Source organism: Protobothrops mucrosquamatus, unplaced genomic scaffold (assembly GCF_001527695.2).
Source record: "Protobothrops mucrosquamatus isolate PMUCROS unplaced genomic scaffold, P.Mucros_1.0 scaffold1460, whole genome shotgun sequence".
Classification (NCBI taxonomy): Eukaryota; Metazoa; Chordata; class Lepidosauria; order Squamata; family Viperidae; genus Protobothrops; species Protobothrops mucrosquamatus.
Genome location: NW_015387638.1, coordinates 252,118 through 275,182, shown reverse-complemented (window position 1 = coordinate 275,182; position 23,065 = coordinate 252,118). Strand labels below are relative to the sequence as shown.

At 37.4% G+C, this 23,065-nt stretch overlaps 1 protein-coding gene across 1 annotated transcript in view; it reads left to right on the top strand.

Annotated features, from left to right (window-relative positions):
* LOC107292955 (contactin-associated protein-like 2) overlaps window positions 1-23,065 on the top strand; it is a gene marked incomplete at its 3' end in the record, with an annotated part of 310,658 nt that overhangs the window by 69,539 nt on the left and 218,054 nt on the right. The window contains exon 3 of the mRNA XM_015822086.1: window positions 1,677-1,870. Within this exon, the coding sequence (XP_015677572.1) occupies window positions 1,677-1,870 (194 nt within the window). The remainder of the gene's footprint in view (window positions 1-1,676; window positions 1,871-23,065) is intronic.

The following is a 23,065-nucleotide window of genomic DNA, read 5'->3' as shown; positions in this document are numbered from 1 at the left end:
TAAATATTATCAGGATACATAAAGTGACTGTAGGGAAAAAGCTTAAACACCATTTTAACTGTAAACAATCCAGTACTCAACATTTTCCTTTCCAGATCTCAACAAATCCAAAAAGAACAATCCCAAATCAGGGCATTTTATCCTTGGTCAGATAAACCAACTTTATGTACCTTTATTTTGTATAAAATAATTTTGCTCTTTAATCCATTCATCATTATTTATCCTTGTCTTGAATTTCATCAAAACTTTAAAAAGCCCTTTTTATAAGTCCAAAAAGAGAAATCATTCTTATTGATTTCTGGAATTGATATTTATATTTCCTTCTTAATTTTTAAAGTCTCATAAATTTTTGTGTGTCTAATGACAAATTTGTTTCATATTTTTTCTCTAATAATTTAATAATAATAGAATATCAGAGTTGGAAGGGACCTTGGAGGTCTTCTAGTCCAACCCCTGGCTCAAGCAGGAGATCCAATATCATTTCAGACAAATTTTAGACACACACACACACACACACACACTGAGAGTGCTATCTTGCAGTTTCTTCATAAAGAACAACATTATGGAGCATAGATAGGACAATCTTGCATCCTCTCTTTGTCTAGAGAAGGTTAAAGGAGACAATTTTCTTACTGGGTCCCTGTTCATGAGTGCAATTGTCTGCTCCACTTCACGTTTTAGTCTGCCATTCTTTCCTGGAAGTTTGCATAGATGATATTTGTGAGATTTAAAAAAAAAAAAAGTCTGTGAAGTGAGCAAAATTGATAAACTATTAGACAAAGAATAATAATGATATGTACTTGAAGACATCTAAAGGCCATCTGATAAAAGAATTTGCTAAAATTTATATCTTATCCTTTAAGGGTACTACTTTTTTAATAGAAGTATGTGACCATAGAAAGTTTTGATTTATTGATTAATTATGTGCCATGAAGTTGCTGTCTATTTTTAATGACCACATAGATAATTTTTCTTCATGATGATCTGTCCCTAACCTGGTTCTTTTCCAACATTAGATTTTTGTCCAGAGAGCTAGATCTCATAATGTATCCGAAGAATATATGAAGTTAGGCTATTGAATACTTAATGTCCTATACAGGAAGTTTTGCAAAGCTCTTTAACATCATTTACTGGTAAAAGGGGAAAAAACAATATGATCTTGAAATGGCTGCTTGAATGTGATATATCACATTCATGCGGAAATTTTAAAGAGTATGCATATGTTCATGGCTTGTCAATGTGACTTAGGATGAGAAAAATATGTCTTTCCAATTTATAAACAGCTTTCTCCATGGAGCATTTACTAATAAAGGAGCAGGAATGAAACTTTAACTACTGTCATTCTTTTTCCTCGGTATACTAGGATTCTTCACAGAGGTACCAGAACGCCACTCAAGTTATGATGATAATTTTCAGGAATTGAAAGAAACTAATGAACAAAACAGATTGATACTCTGACAATAGCTCTCCTTTTCTCTCAGAGCATGCATTGTTTCCTACCACTATTTACTTGTGCTGCTTCAGAGTTCGTATGAAATACTTGTTACACACTGTAAATGGAGAGAAAAGTGGGAAGTACTAATGAGTGTATACTTAAATATATCTCAGTAAGGAATAACTTTCCATGAAAACCATATTAGAAATTTAATAGTATCATCTTTCCTTTACTTCTGTAGGTGCTGGAGGCTGGTCCCCATCAGAAAGTAACCATTACCAGTGGCTGCAAGTGGATTTTAGCAATAGGAAACAGATCGGCTCAATTGCTACTCAAGGCAGATATAGTAGTTCTGACTGGGTAACTCAGTACCGAATGCTTTACAGTGATACAGGGAGAAATTGGAAGCCATATCACCAAGATGGAAATGTTTGGGTAAGTTACTTGTAATGCATGCATTTTAATTATATCTCTTGAAATTCCCTAAACTATATTCAGGCTGACCATGTAATTTATTTTCTGATTCCATGAATAAAGTAAAATAATCTATTACTGAATAATAGATTATTTAATAATGTTTTATTTATGTGATAATGGCCATATTATTAATGTACAATGGAAGTACATGTGGGATTCATTTAAATGTATGAAAAAAGGATTTAATTAATGGAAGTTTATTAAATGATTCACAGAATAGAGAACAGATAAAAATAGGTTTTTGTCCCTGTTTCATATCATATCACACAGAGCAAGTCATCTGATAAAATTCTAGAAAAATATTGGGTAATTGATGAGTCTTATGCACTAAGGTGATTTGGGTTATGATGAGTAAAGAAATACTGAGTCAATTGCTCCTGGTTGCTAAACAATGCATTTTGACATTTGTTTAAAGTGCAAAAGGGAGATTCACGTTTTGACACCTCTAACAGATAGCATTAAAGTGGACTATTTTCCTTTAGTAGAAATCCTTTGGTGCATATGCATTCCTAGAAAATTTTCAAATGCAAATAAAGAGGACAATTCAGCGTGCTCTGAACTGAAGTACTAGGTGTCTGAGCTGTAATCAAAAGAACTCTTCATTGAAATCTCCAAATAACATTTATAAAGGTCAACTTTGGGGCCTTTTTAAATATAGGAGGTAGGGAAAGCTCATAATGAAACCTCAACTATCCTTAGAAGGAATTGTTCTGGAATATATAAACAAGAAACAGTACAATCTATTAAAATACATGTTGATGGCCACAAGCACAAATTCAGCACCTCATTGGAAAAGAGATAGATTGCCAGATAGGTATCGGATTGGAAAACCAAACTTGGAGTACACACAGCAAAGATAAAAATAATTGTATGGATTTACAACTTAACTGAATAGCAATAGCACTCCATAGTGCTACCACTCCATAGTGCTTTACAGCATTCTCTCAGCAGTTTACAATGTCAGCATATTGCCCCCAACAATCTGGGTCTGCATTTTACCAACCTTGGAAGGATGGAAGGCTGAATCAACCTTGATTCAACCTTGTCAGGATTGAACTGTCATCAATCAGCAAAATTAGCCTGCAATACTGTATTCCAATCACTGCACCACCACAGTTCTATAATTCTAACAAGAATTGTTTGCATATATATTATACACTACACAATAGGGCAAATTCAGATATTTAAAGTATGGTTTCTAAGGGAGATTTTAAAAATGGCAAAAGATGATAAATAGAAATCAGAAACAAGTCTAGATGCTTACAAATTATTGATTGTAACTATCAGTTGGGGTAAAATGGAAGGGAAGAGTAGAATGTTCACTAGTTTCTTAATACTGTTTTTTTTAGTATTTTTATTTTTTTTCTTTACTTATTTCTTTCTTCTCCTATAATCTTGATAGAGAGGGGGAGAGGGAGAGGTGGGAAGAGAGACAATTTGGTACCAGATGAAATTTTCAGCCAGTCTTATTATATTGGAGAGTATCGGCACAGAGCAAACATACCAGCCTTTAGGATGATGAAGGCTGCTGTGTTTGTTCTGTGAAATTAATATAATTTTGAAAAGATGTGACTATTTTTAAAAAATAATAATATCCAAAGCCAATGGTGAGTATCAATATGATTTCAGTCTTTTTTATTTTTTCATTGCCCAAATCCTTGATTCTCTCCTTGACAGTGTCTGCAGAAATCAAGTAAATTAAGTAAATTGAGCTAATACATGCAGGTAAGCTTACCGTTCATAATTTATATAGAACATAACATTCAGCTTTTCTTGGCAGAGTATTTTGGGACCATTATTCTTAAATTACAGAATACATATTCAGGCAATATCAGGGTTTATATCGCTCTTGCTCTTTGGTCCTTCTTTACATAAGTACAGTGATTGCTTGGCTAACTCAGTTTAAATGAAGAAATACAAAAAAAAAAGATAAGAAAGTCAAATTATTATCAGTATATCAGTTTAATATTAAATAACAGCCAGGAGACAAATTCTGAGAAATAACAATTGCCTATACGTATTGATTCATATTTGAATTTGGTTGTCCCCTTAGTACATTTTTCAGTTTCAGCACAACTAATCAGAGGTACACATTGCTAGTCAATACAATTTTCCTAACAAATGTAAGCAGAAAAATCAGATAGATACTATAACCTTTCTCAGTTCCTTGCTTCCAAGAATTCCCAGGATAAAAGAGAGGGGGGGAAGACCAAGAGACTAGCACTGCCTTTCCATTCATGAACACAGACATGACTTATTTAACTTTTTAATTTTTTTACTTTAAAAGTTGGACTCTGACCAACTAATTTTCATTAGCAATGTGATAATTCACAAAGGAATTAAGATGGAATTAGGTGTCTTTGAATAATTCTTAGTCATAGAGGTTCATGTCCCATTTCTTGTTACTTTATCCATCAATAATACTTTATCTTCTGGTTTCATAGCTTGTTAGTGTTTTAATTGGCATATTTTGTGCTTCTGTGCACTTACAGTATGTGTTCAATTGGACTGTTTCAAAACTCGTAAACTTGAATATTCCTCATATAACTCATAAATTCTAATATCAAGATTATTTGTGAAAATTATCAGCCGGGCAAGTTTTCAAAGAGGCCACATTCCATTCAAATATAGACTGTCTGTTTTGGGACTGTCTCTTCCTGGTTGTTTCTATCCGTAATAGAATCCATATCCCAGCAATAAGAATATGTTTCAAGTCTCCTTAGCTGAAAGGCATTGACTCACAAGGCACAGAAGGGGACTCTCTTCTGCTATGGAGCCTGCCCAACACCCCCTTGGAGATCAGGCTAGCCCCAACCTTGCTGCCTTGTATAAGACCTTGAAAACTTTGTGACCAAGCCAGGGAGTCCAAGTGTATGTCAGAGCCCATTTCCTGTTAATGATTGCTTTGTTATTCTGTTCATTGTGTAACTAAATAAAAAACCCTTGGTTTCCATACTTCCAAAGTAACCTTGAACTGCTCGTGCAGAAAGAGGAAGAAATAATACCTATTAAAAAGAATATGGTTAAAAGAAAAATATGTGGGAGAACAAATGTTTGAAATGATCCTCTTATGTATGCATTAGAAAAAGAGATTGAACATCAGATAGTAGGAGGAATTATTTTAAGGTGAATTTAGATCTTTTCCTTTGATCCATATTTTCTTGGATTTTTAATAAGATGAGGCCTCTTTTCTATACGCTATTGGTTTCCTCTGTAATAACTATTTGTACTCAAATGATAAGATTTCAAAAGTTGACAGAATTATATCCATCAAACGTTGTTTCAAATCTTGAAAAGGATATGAAATAAAGGAGGCCCTGTCCTGAATGGAAATGAACTCACAACCCCCCCACAAACGATGCATTTGGAAAATATAATAGAAATACAGGAAAAAAAATTTAATAGAAGCAACATATCACCACCATTATCACTCCGTGCTATTTCATTAGATTAGATTGACATAAGTATTATATTTTTGGGTCTATATGTGCCTTCAAGTCAGTTTTGGTAACTGCTTAGTCAAGTCCCTGTAGTTTTCTTGGCATCCCTAGGGATGAGAAAGAGCAGCTGACCCAAGGCTGCCAGTTTTGTTTCTAGGACAAGACTAGAACTCATGATCTCCCAGTTTCTAGCCTGATGCTTTAAGCACTGCACCAAACTGGCTCATGTTGTTAAATTCTGTGTTCTAATAAAGAGGAAAATTAAATTGTTTTTATATTTTAGATTGAGTAGGATTTATTATTTGGGCACTGCATGCCAATATTAGCCCATTCAATGATTGCCAATCTTCTCATTTTTAGAAATGCTAGATTATAGTTCCCATAATCCTGGCTGCATGCCCCCTAGTTCCAAATTATTTGATAGTACCAGGTTAGAGAAAGCTGATATGTTTACTAAAGCAGTTTCTTTTAATACAGTTAGCAACAATCAAGGCAAGCTAAAGCTAAATTAATACTAATGTTTGAACATTGTTTTAATTTAAATATTTGTAAAAAAAAAAGATAAAGGAGTCCCTGCGGATTTTACTCCATTAGTTGTTGCCGACTATAGCTGGTGGTGTTTATCTCTGTTTCAAGGCCATTGAACCAGCTCTTTCCAAAGACCCATGGTCATGTGGTCAGCATGCTGTCATGGAGCACTGTTACCTTGCTACCACAGTGGTATCTATTTATCTACTTGCATTTGAATGTTTTTGAACGTCTAGCTTGGCAGGACCTGGGGCAAGGACAGGAGCTCATCATATCATGTGACACTCAGGTCTTGAACCTGGGGTGTTGACTTTCCAGCCAAGAAGCTTAGCATCTTTACCATTGAACTACCATGCCATCCCTTAAAGCAAAAGGGATAAACTTAAAATCAGTCCAAATTGTTCACCTATAACCCCACCTCTACCACCAGCCTGTAAGTATGTGGCCAATGACAAAAGGAACATATATTATAGAGGGAATATTTTATGAGCAAGCTTGACATACTGAAGGATCTTATGCATCATTAGATTCCAGAGATGTTTACAGACAAGTATGCTTTAGAGATGTGGAAATGTGCCCCAATGGCTTTTTTCAAATAGTCTGTAGATTCTACAGCTCATATTTTGCTCTTTATGTTTCCTAGAATGGGAATCTTAAATGCCAAATCTTTTCCCAGATTATAGTGTGTTCTCAGATAGTATAGTGATTAGATTTACACATAACTTTCATTATAGCAAAAGGTCAGTGTGTGATTGGAATTCACTTATATATGCCTCATTTTTAAAAAAATATTTTATTAAATTTTATAAGGGTAAAGGGGAAGTGGGGTCAATAAGGGTATGACAAGGGGTAACAAACAAAAAAGGTTAGGCCAGGGGAAGGGATAGGTACAATAGTGGGGTTGTCCCCCACAGTAAGTCAATGCTTCAGCAAGTAAACCCATATTCAATCATAGTAATTAATATAAAATAGCAATACTTAATATAATATTACTAATATATTACTAATTAATTATAATAACTTTAACACATTAATATGTTACTTATTGGTTATAATTACTTATTGTTAAAATCACAAATAAAAAAAGAAGAAAAATTCAAAGGAATAAACATGAAATTTAAATACAAAATATCAATTATCCCATTAAATTTCATATCCTTTTCTCATTCTATCATATTGATAACCATTGGTAAAATTTATCCCATGTTTTAAAATTGATTGAGTCTTCTTTCTCTTTCATTTCTAAAGTTAATCTGTCCATTTCTGCACATTCAAGTATTTTTCTTATTACAATCTAGTCAGATGGTAGATTTTCATTTTTCCAGAATTGGGCAAATGCTATTCTCGCAGCTGTTAATACATGTAATATTAAGTACTCATTCTCTTTTCCATAATTAAATCCTAATATTCCTAGCAAACAGAATTCCGGTTTGAATTCTATCTTTATTTTAATCATCTTTTCTAACTACATATGAATCTTAAACCAAAATTTCTTAGCGTTAGGGCATATCCACCAGAGATGATAATAAGTGCCTGATTTTTGTTTACATTTCCAACAAATATTTGATACATTTTTTAAAATTTTCTCTAGTCTAACTGGTGTCATATGCCATCTGTAAAACATTTTATATAAGTTTTCCTTATATGCAGCTGCTTTAATAAATTTAATATTTCGATCCCAAAGTTTTTGCCAATCTTCTAAGTCTATAGAATAACCAAAGTTCCTTGCCCACACTATCATTGTTTCTTTTATTTGTTCTTCTTCGATCTTCCAGCTTAACAAAAATTTATAAAGTTTCTCGATCAGATTTTCATCTGTTTTTAAGAGTATTTTATCTAATGGTGTCTGTTCTTTGTAGAATCCCATTAATTTTACATCTTTCTCATATCTTGTTTGAATTTGCAGGTAAGACCACCATGTTAAATCGATACCATGTTGTTGAAGAACTTGCCTTTCTTTAAGTTTTCCATCTTTATCTAAAATGTCTTTATACATAACAAGTTTGTCATAGTTGATTAAGTTTGGATAAGCAAATGCTTCCATTGCTGAAAGCCACTCAGGTATTTTCATATAAATTTTATGTTTAATTCTCTCCCATTCTAAAAGTTCTCATTGGGAGCATATATTGCAATCATCAATATTTGCTTTTGATTCCACGTAATTTCCACCATTAATATTCCCCCCTCTTCATCAACATAAATTTGTTTTGGGTTCATCTTTTCTTTTATATAGAAAGGTATCCCTCTTTTCTTTTGTAATGCCAAAGAAAAATAAAGGTTACCTAATTTTGGTTGTTCTAAAATTCTAAAATGTTCTCTCTTAATATGTGTCTCTTGAAGACAAATTATGTCCATTTTCAACTTTTGTAACCTATGAAATGTTTTACTCCTTTTTGATGGGGAGTTGAGACCATTTATGTTTATTGAAAAAAATCCAATTTCCTCCATAATTTCAATTATATCGAGACCTCAGTTTATCTGTCTTTGGTCTTTGGGTCTAACATCTTCCTCTAGTTGAGTCTTTTTAGGTACTTCCTCCTCCGTTTGCTTTGATGCTTCTGCAGCAGTCATTTCCTCTGGTTTCTTAGGCTCAACATCGCCTTTTTCAGAAAAGCTCTATGGTTGTTGAAAAATTCCTCTGCTTGAGCTGGAGTATCCAGTCTATATCTTTTCGAGTCCCAAAAGATTAATAATCCTTCTGGGATCAACCATCTAAAATTCACTCCTCTGTTAACCAATTTCCTTGTTAAAAATTAATATTCTCTTCAGGCTTCTCTTATTCTTCTGGGAATCTATTTAAGAACTACAAGTTCTTTGTCTTTATATTTCAGTGGTTGATCCCTTACTGCTCTCAAGATCTCATCTTGTATGGCTCTTTTAAGGAATCTGACGTAAACCTCCCTAGGGACTCTATTTCTTCTTGTGTAGTTTGAATTGACTCTAAAAACCTGATCCAATTCTTGTTTCATTTGGTCCATTTCCATTCCAAGTAGATCCACCAATAGCTCACTCATCAGTTCTAACAGGTTCTCATCCTTCTCTTCTATCATATTTTGAAATCTTAGAAAGTATGATGCCCTTTTCATCTCCATGACGGCCATGCTGTCCTCCAGTTCCGCGTTGGCTTGCGCCAATCTCTGATTTTCATCTTGCAGAGCTTCTAATTTCTGGTCAACCACCACTGACTTATCTTCTATTTTTTGCATTCTTTGTTGAGTATCTGTCATCGCCTGTTGGAAGGTTTCCATTTTTTGATCCATTTTGAGCAAATCGTTTTTCAAATCTTCAAAAAAAAATTCCAAATCTTTTTTCATTTCCATTTTAGAATCTGCAATTACCTGGAGTATAGCTTGGGTGTTCTTTTGTTGAGTTTCCTGTTGTAAAAATGTAGTAATAGATTTTTGAGGGGCTGGACTCACCGAAGTTGAGGCAGGGGCTGAGGAGCCCTTCCACACCCCTTTCACCAAATTTGAAACACTCATCTTCTAATTGGTGTATTTATTTGTAATCCAATAAAAAGCCTGATGGCCAATTATAATCCACCAAGTAGGCCAAAGAAATTATAATCCAGTGCCCTCCTATTATCAGGAGACAAGGCCAAACATGATTTAAAAAACAAAAGGGAGCAGAAAAAAATAAAAATAAAAAAGTCCAATGAAAAGATAGTAAAAAAAAAATAGAAAAAAATCCACAGCATCAAGAGGAGGCGAGATCTCTAAAAAAAATAAATAAATAGAAAAAGCAAAAGGAGATAAAGGTATATTTGTATCCAAAAAATAAAACAGGAAAGGAAAAAAACAGTGTCCAATTTATAATCCAATTACAGACTTGCAAGTCTTCTTTTGTAGTTTTCCTTATTGTAAAAAGTATACAGCAGGCCAGAGAAAAGCCAGACACCAAGAAGAAAAAAAGTATCTCTTAGTAACCTCTAAGAGAGATAAGAATGTCTGGGCATACAGCCAAGTGTCTGGGCATTGAGTCAAATTCTATAGCTGAATACACAAAGTTACCAGAGAACAAAGAGAAGAGAGTTACAATGTAGCCACCAAGGGGACGCTGTCTCTTTCCCCAGCCCTTTGAATAGGGAGAAAGTAAAAAATTCCAAAAGGAAAAACACAGTGTTAAAGTTCTAAAAAAAAAGCAATTATGGTGGCTTTTCCCAATTAAAATATTAAAATGTCTTTCTTTTCCTTCTGAAGTAAGACAAAATAATTTCTTCAATTAAACTTTGATTGGAAACTTTTCGAGCATTTTAAAATAGCGCTTAAACCGCAGCTTCACGGGAAGGGGGGAAATACAAATCCCTCCTCCTTCCTCCCTTAGGCTTCCAGCTTCAATTTAAAGCCTCGTTTTTTTAATGTCAGATGATATTAATGTAATAAGCAAAACAGGAACACCAACATAAATGGATGTTTTTAGTATTTTAGGTGAGGGCTATGAGTAAAAATATTTAATGAATGGAAATTTGATAGCTGATGAACTTGCAGTCATCAGAATTTTTTTCTGTTTTTGATGTAAGTAATAAACAAGAATATACAGTATATGCTTAGTTTTGTGCTGCCTACTAGCCACTATAAATATTTATTTAAGAATTAGAACTGTGAATTTAAAAAAAGGAAAATTAAAATTAAAACTTAGACAAGATCTATTTTCCAATGACAAAAATAGAGAAAACTGCATTCAGAATTAGATTATAAATTTGAACCAAATCTGTGGAATAATGTCTTTATAGTCCATGTGTAGGCTGCCATGCGGCTGTACCACGTGGATGGAAGAAGAAACAAAGAAGAAACATGAGCCCCTCTTGCAAACTTCCCCCTTTCACAAGGCTTGTAAAATGTGCTTACCGTCACGTACCTATATGTTAATATGTATCCGCCCCCTCTTGCCTTCTGTAACCATCCATTTTATCCTAAACACAATAAAAGAGGGTTTCGGGGGCAGCTCTGGGTGACTCATCCCAGACATGCTCTAGGCTCTCATCACGAGAAGTCCTTGTGTCGTGTCATTCATTTGCGGCCTTCATGAGAAGCCCACCGGACATTCGCAACTGGTGACCCCGACGTGATTGTCCCAAAGACGATACGTCCTTGGACCTCTCATTCTCATCACCTGGAAGAAGCTCGTGCACACGATATCGTCCAAAACAAGACGAATATCCCCTCGTGAGTATGGGAGGAGGGTTTTCTAAATCGCAAGCAGTGCACTTGCAGGAACTTAGAGAACTAACCAAGTCCACAATTATTATATTAAAGAACAATGGGAAATTGCTCCCTATTCTAACCAAATCCAATCTTGTTGAATTACTGTCCTATATTTGGAAACAGTGTCCGGCATATCCGGAAAAGGGCTCGCTCAAAGTGACTACATGGAAAAAATTGGGTGCCTACTTCCATGAAAGTCCCAGATCCCCTGCAAAAATTTTGTCCACCTGGTGCGTAGTCCTTGAATGCCTCATTTTACACGAAGAAGGACTCACAGACACCACTTTGCCCCCCGGAGAGTTGTCAGGACCTCCGCCTTATCAAAAAATGACTCAAAAAGATCCGCCAGAGGCCTTTCCTGTCAGTTCTCTCAATTCCTCGCCTACCCCACCCGTACTACAGCTTGCTTCGGCTCCCCCTATTTCTTCAGCCCCACACCCCCCGCTTCCTAATTCCACACCCCCAGAAACTAACCCTATGACCGCTCCGCTTCCCTCCCCTATGGGTGCGGTCGCTCAGGCAATGGCACAAGCTCGGCAGCAGGGCATTTTGGATGCCGATGAATTAGATCAATGTTCTCTTTGTCCTGTGGAGTACGTTCCGGACGGCACTGGCGGTGTACAGGTCCGCCTGGAACCACTCCCTATAAAATTAATCAGAGACTTGAAAACTGCTGCCTCAATGTACGGAATTCAAGCACCGTATGTCAAAGGCCTCATTCAGACTATATCAGGCTCCTTTTTCATGCTGCCACAAGATTGGAAAGATCTGTTTCGTATGATCCTTACAGGTCCTCAATATGTGGTTTGGGAATCCGACTTCCATAGGGAAGCCGACATTACAGCCCACCGCTTGGGTGGCGCAGTAACTGTCGACCATATTTTTGGCTCTGGTCAGCTTGCCAATATGGGAAACCAAGCCCACCTTCCACAGCAGATTTTTGCCCATGTCAGCCTTGCTGCTCTCCGCGCTTTGGAGAAGGTTGACGATGTGGGCCCCTATGGGCTCCTTTTCAAAAATACGTCAAGGTTCAAATCAACCTTATGCTGACCCCTGTGGGCTCCCTGGGGGCTCCTTTTCAAAAATACATCAAGGTTCAAATCAACCTTATGCCGACTTTATTGAGGACCTTCGAAAGGCCATCGAACGACAAATTTCTAACCCTACCGCCCGTTCCGAATTGCTTCTCAAACTTGCTTATGAGAATGCCAATGAAGATTGCAAGCGCATTCTCCAACCCATCACTGCAAAACCTAACACTTCCCTTTCTGAATTTCTGAAAGCTTGTCGCATAGTGGGGACCAATGCCTATAATATGGAGTCTCTTGCAATGGTGCTTCAGCACAATGCCAGACCTACTGGTAACTGCTTTAATTGTGGTAAACCTGGCCATTTCAAAGCCCAGTGTCGCACCCCGGGTGGGGGTGCCTCATGCAAAAATCAACAAGGAGCAAGACCTAAAACGGTCTGCCCAAAATGTAAAAAGTGCTTCCATTGGGCTAATCAATGTCGATCAGGATCAAACCCTACTTTACAGTCGGGAAACTAGGAACGGGGCCAACAGCCAGCCCCACCCCAAAGGCTGTGCGACAACCGCCGCCATTTCCTGCTTCTTTTCCGGCTTCAGTCTTTCTTATCGCTGACGTGTCTCTTGACGCGGATTTTCCTAACACGCCCTATTCCATCTCCACCTCCTTGCCGCAACCCCTCCCCTCTTCCACATCCGCTCTTGTCATGCCTCATGAGTCATTCACCCTACGGGGTGGTTTTTTCCCTCCTGCGCTTTTAGCATGCTTTGATACTGTCACAACTGACATTGAATTTATCCCAAACTGCCCAATTTCAATACAAAAAGGGGAAGTAATCGGCAAATTATTAGTTCTTCCCCCCGCAGAGCCACTGCCAGCTCCCCCTGAATTATTGGCTATAACAAAAACAATGCAAAACAGCCGCCCAGCCATGGAGTTCCATATTAAAGGTCTCTATTTTTCTGGCATTCTAGATACCGGCGCTGATGTGTCAGTAATCCGGACCACTGAATGGCCTGCGCAATGGCCACTTGAACCAGCTCCAGCAATCAGAGGGGTGGGCGGAACTCAAGCTGCACAAATCAGCAAAGATTGGCTATCTGTGACTTCTCCACAGATATCTGCAATTGCGCACATTAAACCAGTCATCCTCCCCCTTCATATTAACTTGCGGGGATGTGATCTCATGCACCAGTTTGGTGCCAAACTAAGTTTGGAATAATGTCTCTTTCTTTTCCTTTCCGCCTTTCTCTTAAATCTGATACTCCAGTTTGGATTGACCAATGGCCTCTTACCTCTGAAAAACTTTCCGCTCTACACTCTCTTGTGTCTGAACAACTTGCCTTACAACATATCGAACCTTCTTTGAGTCCTTACAACACTCCAGTCTTTGTGATAAAAAAGAAATCTGGTAATTGGCGCTTCCTACATGATCTTTGTGCCATCAATGCCATTATCCGACCTATGGGGGCACTACAATGCGGCCTTCCAAATCCTAACCTCATTCCAAAGAATTACGACCTCATGATCATAGACCTCAAAGATTGTTTCTTTTCCATACCACTACACCCCAATGATATGCCTTTGTTTGCCTTTTCTGTTTCTGAAATAAATATGCAAAAGCCCACTTCTCGCTATCAATGGCGTGTCCTTCCTCAAGGCATGCTAAACAGCCCCACCATGTGTCAGCTATATGTCAATGCAATTCTGGAACCCTATCGCACACTGTTCCCTCATTTTCTTGTCTATCACTACATGGATGACATTCTCATCACAGCGCCAGGACCTGCGGGCACTGTCAGTGCCACCTTACCCACACTCACCTCCCTACTCTCCCAAGGGGGTCTCAAAGTAGCTCCTGAAAAAAATACAACACAAGGAGCCATTTTCGTACCTTGGTCACAAGCTGCTTTCTTCCCATGCAGCGCCAACATTTCCATCTTTACATCTCCCTAACAAAACTACTTTAGTAAAACTTCAACAATATCTAGGAACTATCAATTGGATTCGTCCATATTTTGGCATCACTACAACCCAATTGACACCTTTATTTTCTGCCCTGGCGCAGGGCAAATCTCCCTCTGATCCTATTGTTCTTACATCAGCACAGATTGAGACTTTTTCCCAAATAGAACAAGCCATGCATGCTCAATGGGTGGACCGCTGTGTCCCCAATGAGCCTCTTTCAATCATAATCATTAACACTTCGCACCTTCCAACAGCAGCTATTGCCCAAAACTCAGACTCTGTGTGCATCCTGGAATGGCTACATCTACCACACACCCCTAGAAACACCATTAATCAAAAACCTTCTCAATTTGCATCTCTCATTACCAAAGGGAGACTCAGATCCAAAACTTTGGCTGGAACTGAGCCTCTCATGCTCTACATTCCCTGTGCTTTGTCTGCATGGGAAGTCATGTATACTAATTCTGAACCTCTTCAGTTTGCACTCACTGAATGGCCTGGCGTTATTTCTTGCCACCCTCCGCCAGACCCCCGCCTTCAGCTCCTCAGGCAAATCCTGGTGGAATGGGACACACAACAAAAACCAGGACCCATTTCTCAGGCTATCACTGTTTTCGCAGATGGTAGCAAAATTCAAGGTGCCTGTGCATGGTACCTCAACAATCAGTGCCACACAAAGACCACCCCACCTCAAACCTCTGCTCAACGCTCTGAATTGGCTGCGGCCATTCTCGCTTTTCAACAGTTCTCTATAGAACCCTTTAACCTAATCCTTGACAGTCTATATGTCACCCAAATAGTAAAAACTATTTTTCAATCTTACTTGTCCCCTTCTCTTGACCCTGATCTCACTTCTCTCTTTACAACCTTGCAATCTCTCATTCATAAACACATGCATCCTTATTTTGTTACACACATACGGAGCCATCAACCTTTTCCTGGCTTTCTCCAGGAAGGGAACAATGTAGCAGATGCTGCAGCCTCTGCTTCCTCTCTTTTGACACTTTCACCTGTTTCTCCCTGGGACAGTCACTCCTATTTTCATCAAAACAAAAAAGTGCTCATTAAACAATTTGGCATTTCTGCATCGGAGGCCACTGCTATTGTTCAGCAATGCTCCTCTTGTAGCAAACAGGCCCACTCCCTGCCTATGGGAGTGAACCCCAGAGGTACTGAATGCTGCCAAATTTGGCAAATGGATGTCACTCAATACCCATCCTTTGCCCCATAGAAATACCTCCATGTTTCAATCGATACCTACTCAGGCTTCATTATGGCCACCCCTCAAAGGGGCGAAGCCACAAAACATGTAATCAATCATTGTATTCGGACTTCTGCAACGTTGGGATGCCCAAAAGAACTCAAAACAGATAATGGCCCAGCTTACACTAGCTCAGCCTTTGCTAGCTTTTGTAATCAATGGTCCATCACCCATAAATTTGGAATTCCCTATAATTCCCAGGGTCAAGCATTGGTAGAGCGCACCAATCAAACCTTAAAAGATGCTTTGGACAGATATAATCAGATGCAAGGGAAAATTCTCCCTAGCCTCCCAGCTTTGCAAAACAGGCTTTACCTGTGTTTATACACCATCAATTTCCTGAACCTGATGGGCACTCCTCCATCATCCACAGCAACTCGTCACTTCTCCGCTTCTCCTGCCGCAGCAACACCTAGACCTCTGGTATATTTCAAACGACTTCCTGACCCCACATGGAAAGGCCCTGCTGAACTCATCACCTGGGGATGAGGTTATGCCGCCATCCAAGCCAACGGCGAGACTTTGTGGGTTCCTGGTCGACACATTCGTCCATATCACTCAAAAACAAAAACAGAGGATCTTTCCCCATCTGACGCTAACAACACTCCTCTGCTGAGTCATACCGGCAATTGACTCTCCACGCACAGGAGATGGCATCTATTATTATTCTACTCTTTTTACTCGCCCCCACCATCAGTAACAGTAAGTTCATTAAACCCGGACACAGCAAAGGCGACCACCTATGGCTTCAGAACAGCTAAATGAAAGACGTCCAGAAGGTGGTACAAGTCCTAAATGCTACAAATTGCTGGATATGCATGCACACACCAGGCCAATCAGGCAAAGGAATTCCTTTACATTCCATACCACTAAACGAGACTGGATGGAACGATTGGCACAGAAACAAGCCACTGTACTTTCACTCCGTTCCGGGAAATACCAACCACACATTGTTCAAAGTACTAGTCCAATCTTGTGGCACTGCAAAAACATGCTTCTCCCGCCCATCATCCAACAACAGCACCTTCTTAGGAAACGACACGAACTGTAACAAAATTATACCCCTACCAGAAAGCTGCATGAAGTGTGCAACAGGTAGAAATGAGACACAACAACAGTGTAAAAATACCACCACATTAGGGGGAGAAGATTACCCTTGCTGCATGAATAAAACCGTCACTGCCGACTATTCTCAGGTAACTACTCAAGGAGGATTTGTGGGTTGTATATGGTTTCACATAATGAGAAAATGGGAAAATGACACTGAAATGTCAGGAACCTCACTATTACCCATGCCCAGTCACATTTAGCTTTTATGTGGAAAAATGGCGTACCGACAATGGCCAAAAAATTGGTCCGGTACATGCACGCTAGGATGGGTCATCCCAACCATCTACAAGATTGACTCACTTCCCCAAATATGCTTAAGAAACAAAAGAGACACTGACTCCCTTAGCTCAGGTCTTACACTGGGCGGAAACTTGGGTACACAAATAGCAAGAGCATACTACCTGCACTAGGCGTTGCCATGAATTACCGGGATTTACACATCTTAAACAATTGGACCGTATCAATGTTCAATCAAACCATACGATCCCTAAAAATGATAAATACAGAATTGAGTGAGGTAAGAGAAGTCGCTCTCCAGAATCGCTATGCCCTTGACATCATTCTGGCCTCCCAGGGAGGAGTTTGTGCGCTGATTCACTCTCACTGCTGTGTATACGTCCATGACTATGAAATAAATATCACCCATACGATATTATACATGGAAGACATGATCAGAAACAACCCCCTCAGGACCGACGGCCCTGATGCCCTTGACATATGGGGGGCATTATGGTCCTGGTTACCAGACGGCTCTTGGCTGCGTTCTCTGATTCCTACAATAATAACCATAATCATTCTTCTGATCATGTTGTGTTGTTGTATTCAATGCCTTCCTTCCCTACTGCAGACATGCAAAGGTTTTTTGCCCTCCCAAAGGAAAGATATGTTAATAGCTGAAAAACAATCACTTTTAAGCCTTGCAGGCGTACCTATTGAAAAAACAAAAACAGAGAAGATGTGGGAATAATGTCTTTATAGTCCATGTGTAGGCTGCCATGCAGCTGTACCACGTGGATGGAAGAAGGAACAAAGAAGAAACATGAGCCCCTCTTGCAAACTTCCCCCTTTCACAAGGCTTGTAAAATGTGCTTACCGTCACGTACCTATATGTTAATATGTATCCGCCCCCTCTTGCCTTCTGTAACCACCCATTTTATCCTAAACACAATAAAAGAGGGTTTCGGAGTCAGCTCTGGGCGACTCATCCCAGACATGCTCTAGGCTCTCATCACGAGAAGTCCTTGTGTCGTGTCGTTCATTTGCGGCCTTCATGAGAAGCCCACCGGACATTCGCACAAATCAACTTTTATCTGTTTAATTGGATTATGATTATTTACGATTATATGTTTGAATAGCCTAAAATACTATTTTTAAACTACATATTGGAATTGTAACTACTGATTGATTTTTTAAAAATTATTTCTTCATTCAAAATTTGTATAATTTCAAAAATAGTAAGGAACATTTAAGGATAGTCAATTGATACCATAGCATCTACCAACTCAATGAATTTGTCTTCTCTCTCCCTTCTCTGTACATTCACAATATAAGTATACCTGCAGAGAACACAGCTGTCATTCACATTAAAAAGTGCTAAGGAATGAAGCTTGGCTCAACTCAGTCTTGGTCAAATATAAAGTGGGATTATTGATGAATGGTCCTTGAATTTGCTGCCACTTGCCACCAAGACAAGTGACTGGAACCAGGAAAATTCAAATTGATTTAATTTAATTTAAATTTCTTAAAGGTAACTAATTCCAGTATTTTCCCCCTTAAGCATATTAGAATTCTATAGCAGTTTCTGGAAGTTTTTAGGGACTGCATCTAAAGTTTTTGTGAACTCACTAGTTGTACATCTGCTAGAACAAAGTGAGTTTATTCTTCATACAATAAAATTTTATTGCATATCACATTAAGTCTGCCTAGATTTTGTAGATTTTTAACTTTTAAATGAGATTCCACATTCAAAATAAACATGCTTTGTTGGTTATATGTGTGTGTGTGTGTGTGTGTGTTTTCTGAGGTTTTCGCGGGTGTTTGTATGTAGGTCTTTAGTTATTTTTGTTTTACATTTTACAATTCTGTATATATAATTTGGATACAATTATAGTTCAGCTATTGAAATTTCAATATAATTAAAATTTCATAAATTAATGGTACTGAATAGACAAGTTATTTTTATGCAAACTGGATTTATAGCAATCTGTCTCATTTACAATAAGGAATAACAAAAAGCTTGATGTTTAAAGAATATCACAACAGAAACAGCACTTTCATGTCTGTCCTAGAGGTTTGCCTGCTAAAGCTCATCCTCTTGTACCATAAAGCTCATCCTCTTGTACCAATAACTTGCCCCATTTTTTTATTAAATTAAATGTATTATTTAATAAGTAAATAAATAAATGTATTTAATATTTTAAGCCACCCAGAGTTTCCCCATGGTAAGATAGGTGGCCAATGAATTTTATAAACCAATAAAATTTATCAAATTTGTATGACTGTCCATGTGGCATACAGTAATGCAGTTAAACTGTATATAGATAAAACAATCATTACCTAAAACCAATCATAATCATTATTTTAAAAAAGCATTTCAAAAGCAAAACTAAGGCAAGAAAAGAGACTAAGGGATATTAGTAATCGCAGACTTGCCTCACAAATACACTTGTTTCCTGGGGTCCTTAGTCCTCTTGACATAGCTAGCTCTTTAGGGATCTTTGAAAGTTCAGAAGTGATGAGGTCATCACTTCTATCATTCTGTATGTAGGTACTGAATTTTTTTAAAAAATATACAATTTTTCAAGCTGGTTTGAAAACTATATTTGAAAATGGTTAATAGTGTGTGTTTGTTTCAGTGTGTGTGCGTGCACGCATGTGTGTATGTGTGTTATGGTTGATGTATATATACACACACATGCAAAAGGAGAAATTTATTTAGAAGTAAGTTTGAATTCAATTGATTCTTAATAAAACATGGATAGGATCACAACCTTTAATCCTATTAATGTTTCTCTAGAGCACAATAGAGCTTATTTCAAAGAAAACATAGATGTATACTGATAGTTCATTAAGCTACCTTGAGAGCGATTAAATAGATAACAACAAATATCTTATTTCAAAATCTGAGTGAATGTAACAAATAAAATAATATTTTGACATCAGGTAAGTGAAGTATTATAACTAATAATAATAATAATAATAATAATAATAATAATAATAATCTGTAATGATCAGTTTATACTTAAAATTTAAAATTTATTTGCTTTTCATGGCTTTCCTAACAACTCTCCATTGCCAAAGAGTCATTGGAGGCTAATAACTTGAACATATGTACTTTCTTAATGGGAATATAAGGGAATCAGCTGCGAAATTGGTCTGAAATGAGTAAAAGACTGTTGTTCAAATTCCACAGTCTGTTGTAAAGAGGGTCATCTTTCAAAAAGATAATTTATTCCTGCCCCAATGCTTAGAGAAATATAAATGAGGTCTTATTTTAACCTTTATCATTTCAGATTTACTTGTGAATTTATTTTGGGGGCAGTAATAAACTCTATACTATGTTGTTAAATATGAATAAAATTGAGGAAGGATAGGTAGAAAGCATAGTGCCTCCTTAGATGGCTACAATCTTTAGAAACCTTAGCATCCAGCATTTATTATTTTGAACTAGCATTTTTTAAGAATATAGATTTCATAATCTTTTGAAGAAAGAAATTCTCAACTCCTTAAGACCAGGGAAGGAGCTAACAACAATGAAAAATATCTGTCAGATTTTTTTTTGCTAACAACAATTTCACATATCATATAATAGATTTTTAAGTGTTTAAATGAATTTATTTTAGACTTTTGAAATATATTACTATATTTCCAAAACATATTACAATTCCAGTGGGATAGCAGAGGCCCTGGATAAACTTTAATCAACAGAGTCATTGTCATGGTGGAGTAGGTGCAGGTGCAGGTGCACACCTGATTTCTTCCTTCTTGGGGGTCCAAAAAGGACCAAAAGTCACCCCGTAGAGGTGACGGACCAAGAGGGGACCCTTGTAGATTGTGGGAAGGTGGTAGCTGACCTGCTTGATCCAAGGAAGCCCTCAGGACCGGCAGGAGAAAGACTGGCTGCATTTATGCATTTATGCAGCCAGTCGGAAGCTGCTGACTGCCGGAGGAAAAGCAACTGAAAACAAGCGTGAGCAACATTTTGGACTTGGGTGAGATTATTTTCCTTCTTGCTCTACAATCATAAAATCTGTTCTGGGAAAAAAAAATCTGAAAGCAACAAAATCCCCAGAACTAAAGAGAGGGGAGGTTCTTATTCCTTCCTCCAGAAAAAAGTGGCAGTTTAAGCTTTTGTGGAGGAAAAGTCTATGATATCATTGTGGATATAACAGAGAGAAACAGAAAAAAGAAAAGTTTAGGGAGCTTTAACATTTTTAAACTTTTTTATATTACTATTGGAGAGTATCAAACCATAACTTTGTTTAAACTTGCTGGAAAATTACAAAATGGGCATCTAAGGACATCTAGTGGTAAGAGAAAAGAACTACACTAAACCTTTCATAGACCTTATCTAATATTTTGACTAGAGTGTCAGAACTTGGTAGATGCCAAGTTTACAGTTTAAACCTTTTGATGTAGTTTACAGTTTAAACCTTTTGATGTCTCTGACCTTCATAGTCCTGTGAATTATAACTGAAAAAAGAGAAGATTTTCTTTGGGCTGTTTTTTTTCTGCAGGATGGATTATAACTAAAAAACATAAACTACTTTGAAGCCATCTTTTTTGGATTATAAGTACTGTTTGAGCTGTGATTTTACAAGCTATTTAAAGACAGAGTGAGTGATAAGAAAATACTATTAGCAAGACATTTTGGACTATAACCTTGGCAGATGGGCAATGTTGGACCTTGGGATAAATTTTATGCTTTTCTTTTTTCTCCTTTTTTTCTTTTTTTCTTTTTATCTCTCCTATTTGTTGGGGAGCCTAGTGGATTACAAATTATTAACATTTGACTGGAGAACTATTTATGGACAATGGAAACTGAAATATTGGAGATACTTCTTGGAGAAGGCCTATGGACTATCAACTCGAATAGTAGGTCTTGGTGGATTATAAACTTTGACTGAGGGGCAATTTTGGACTTTAAATAACTGTTTTTAAATGAGCCCTACCTGCAGAAGTGGATTATAAATTCTTTTTTTCTCTTTTTTTTACTCTTACCTCTCTTCTGAGAGAGCTTATTGATTTAGAGACTACAGATAAGAACTATAGAAGTTACATAAGATAATTTTAAAATATATATTGTGTTGAATATAATGCTAATGGCTTGGTTGAAGGCGGGTGTTGGGGAAAAAGCATTAGAGTTTGATAAAAGAGTTGGGGAGTAGAAATAAAACGAGTGTTCCAAACTTAACCAAAAGTGGTAAGAAAGTGCCTTCAGCCCCATCCTCCGCCTCTGCAAGCCTGGTGTATTAGAGATCAATGGAAACAATGCTCCAACAAGAAAAATCTAACAATTTCCAGAAGGAGATGCAAGCAACACTACAGGCGATTCAAGAGGCAATTTCCTCCCACAAGGAAGATACAAGGAAAAATCATGAGGAGAAAGATAATCTTGATAAAATGAACCAAAAAATTAACAACATAGAATCTCAATTAGAAAACTTTAAACGGATGGTCACAAAAAATGAACAAAGAATTCAAAAAGTAGAAGATAAGTCAGAAGAGACCAACCCAAAGTTGGAAGAACTGAAAGATGAGAACCAGAAGCTGATGCAGATTAACAAAGAATTGGAAGATTCAATTGCAGTTATGGAAATAGAAAAGGCATCTTATTTCCTAAGATTCCAAAACATAATAGAAGACAAGGAAGAGGATCTCGTGGATCTGATAACGGAGCTACTGACTAAAGCACTGGAAATTTGGAAAAAGGAAATGGAAGGAGAGTTAGACCAAATATTCTGAGTCAATTCAAGCTATGCAAGAAGAAATAAAGTCCCTAGAGAAGTACATGTTAGATTCGTCAAAAGATCCATAAGAGATGAGATTTTGAGAAGAGTGAGAGATGACCGTCTGCAATATAAAGAAAAAGAAATAGTAGTCCTGAAGCCAATCCCCAGGAAAATAAGAGATGCGCAAAGAGAATATCAATTGTTAACTAGAACATTAATTGAAAAAGGAGTGAGTTTGAGATGGCTGATTCCAGAAGGGATCCTAATTAACTGGGATGGGAAAAGATACAGACTGGACACGCACTTAAGGCATTGGAGTTTTATGACAACCATAAAGTGTTTATGGAAGGGGAAAGTCCAGAATTTCCTCCAGAGAAAAAAAGAGGCAGGAAGAAACAGTAATAGGAGCAGCTAAGCCAAAGGAGGAAGAAGAAACTGAAAATACAAAAAGAAGTGGTAAGAACAAGAGAACAGAGACAGACAAGAAAAACTAGAAGTTTAAGACCTAAATATAACTGAAGGAGATGGAGATTTTAATGTAATAGTAGATGGAATACTGGAGTACAAAAGTAGTAAAATAGGGGGGGGGGGAGGAAAGAATATACTACCTAAAACGTTTTTTTAAAATGGCAGAAAAAATCTGTATTCAGGACATATGGAGAG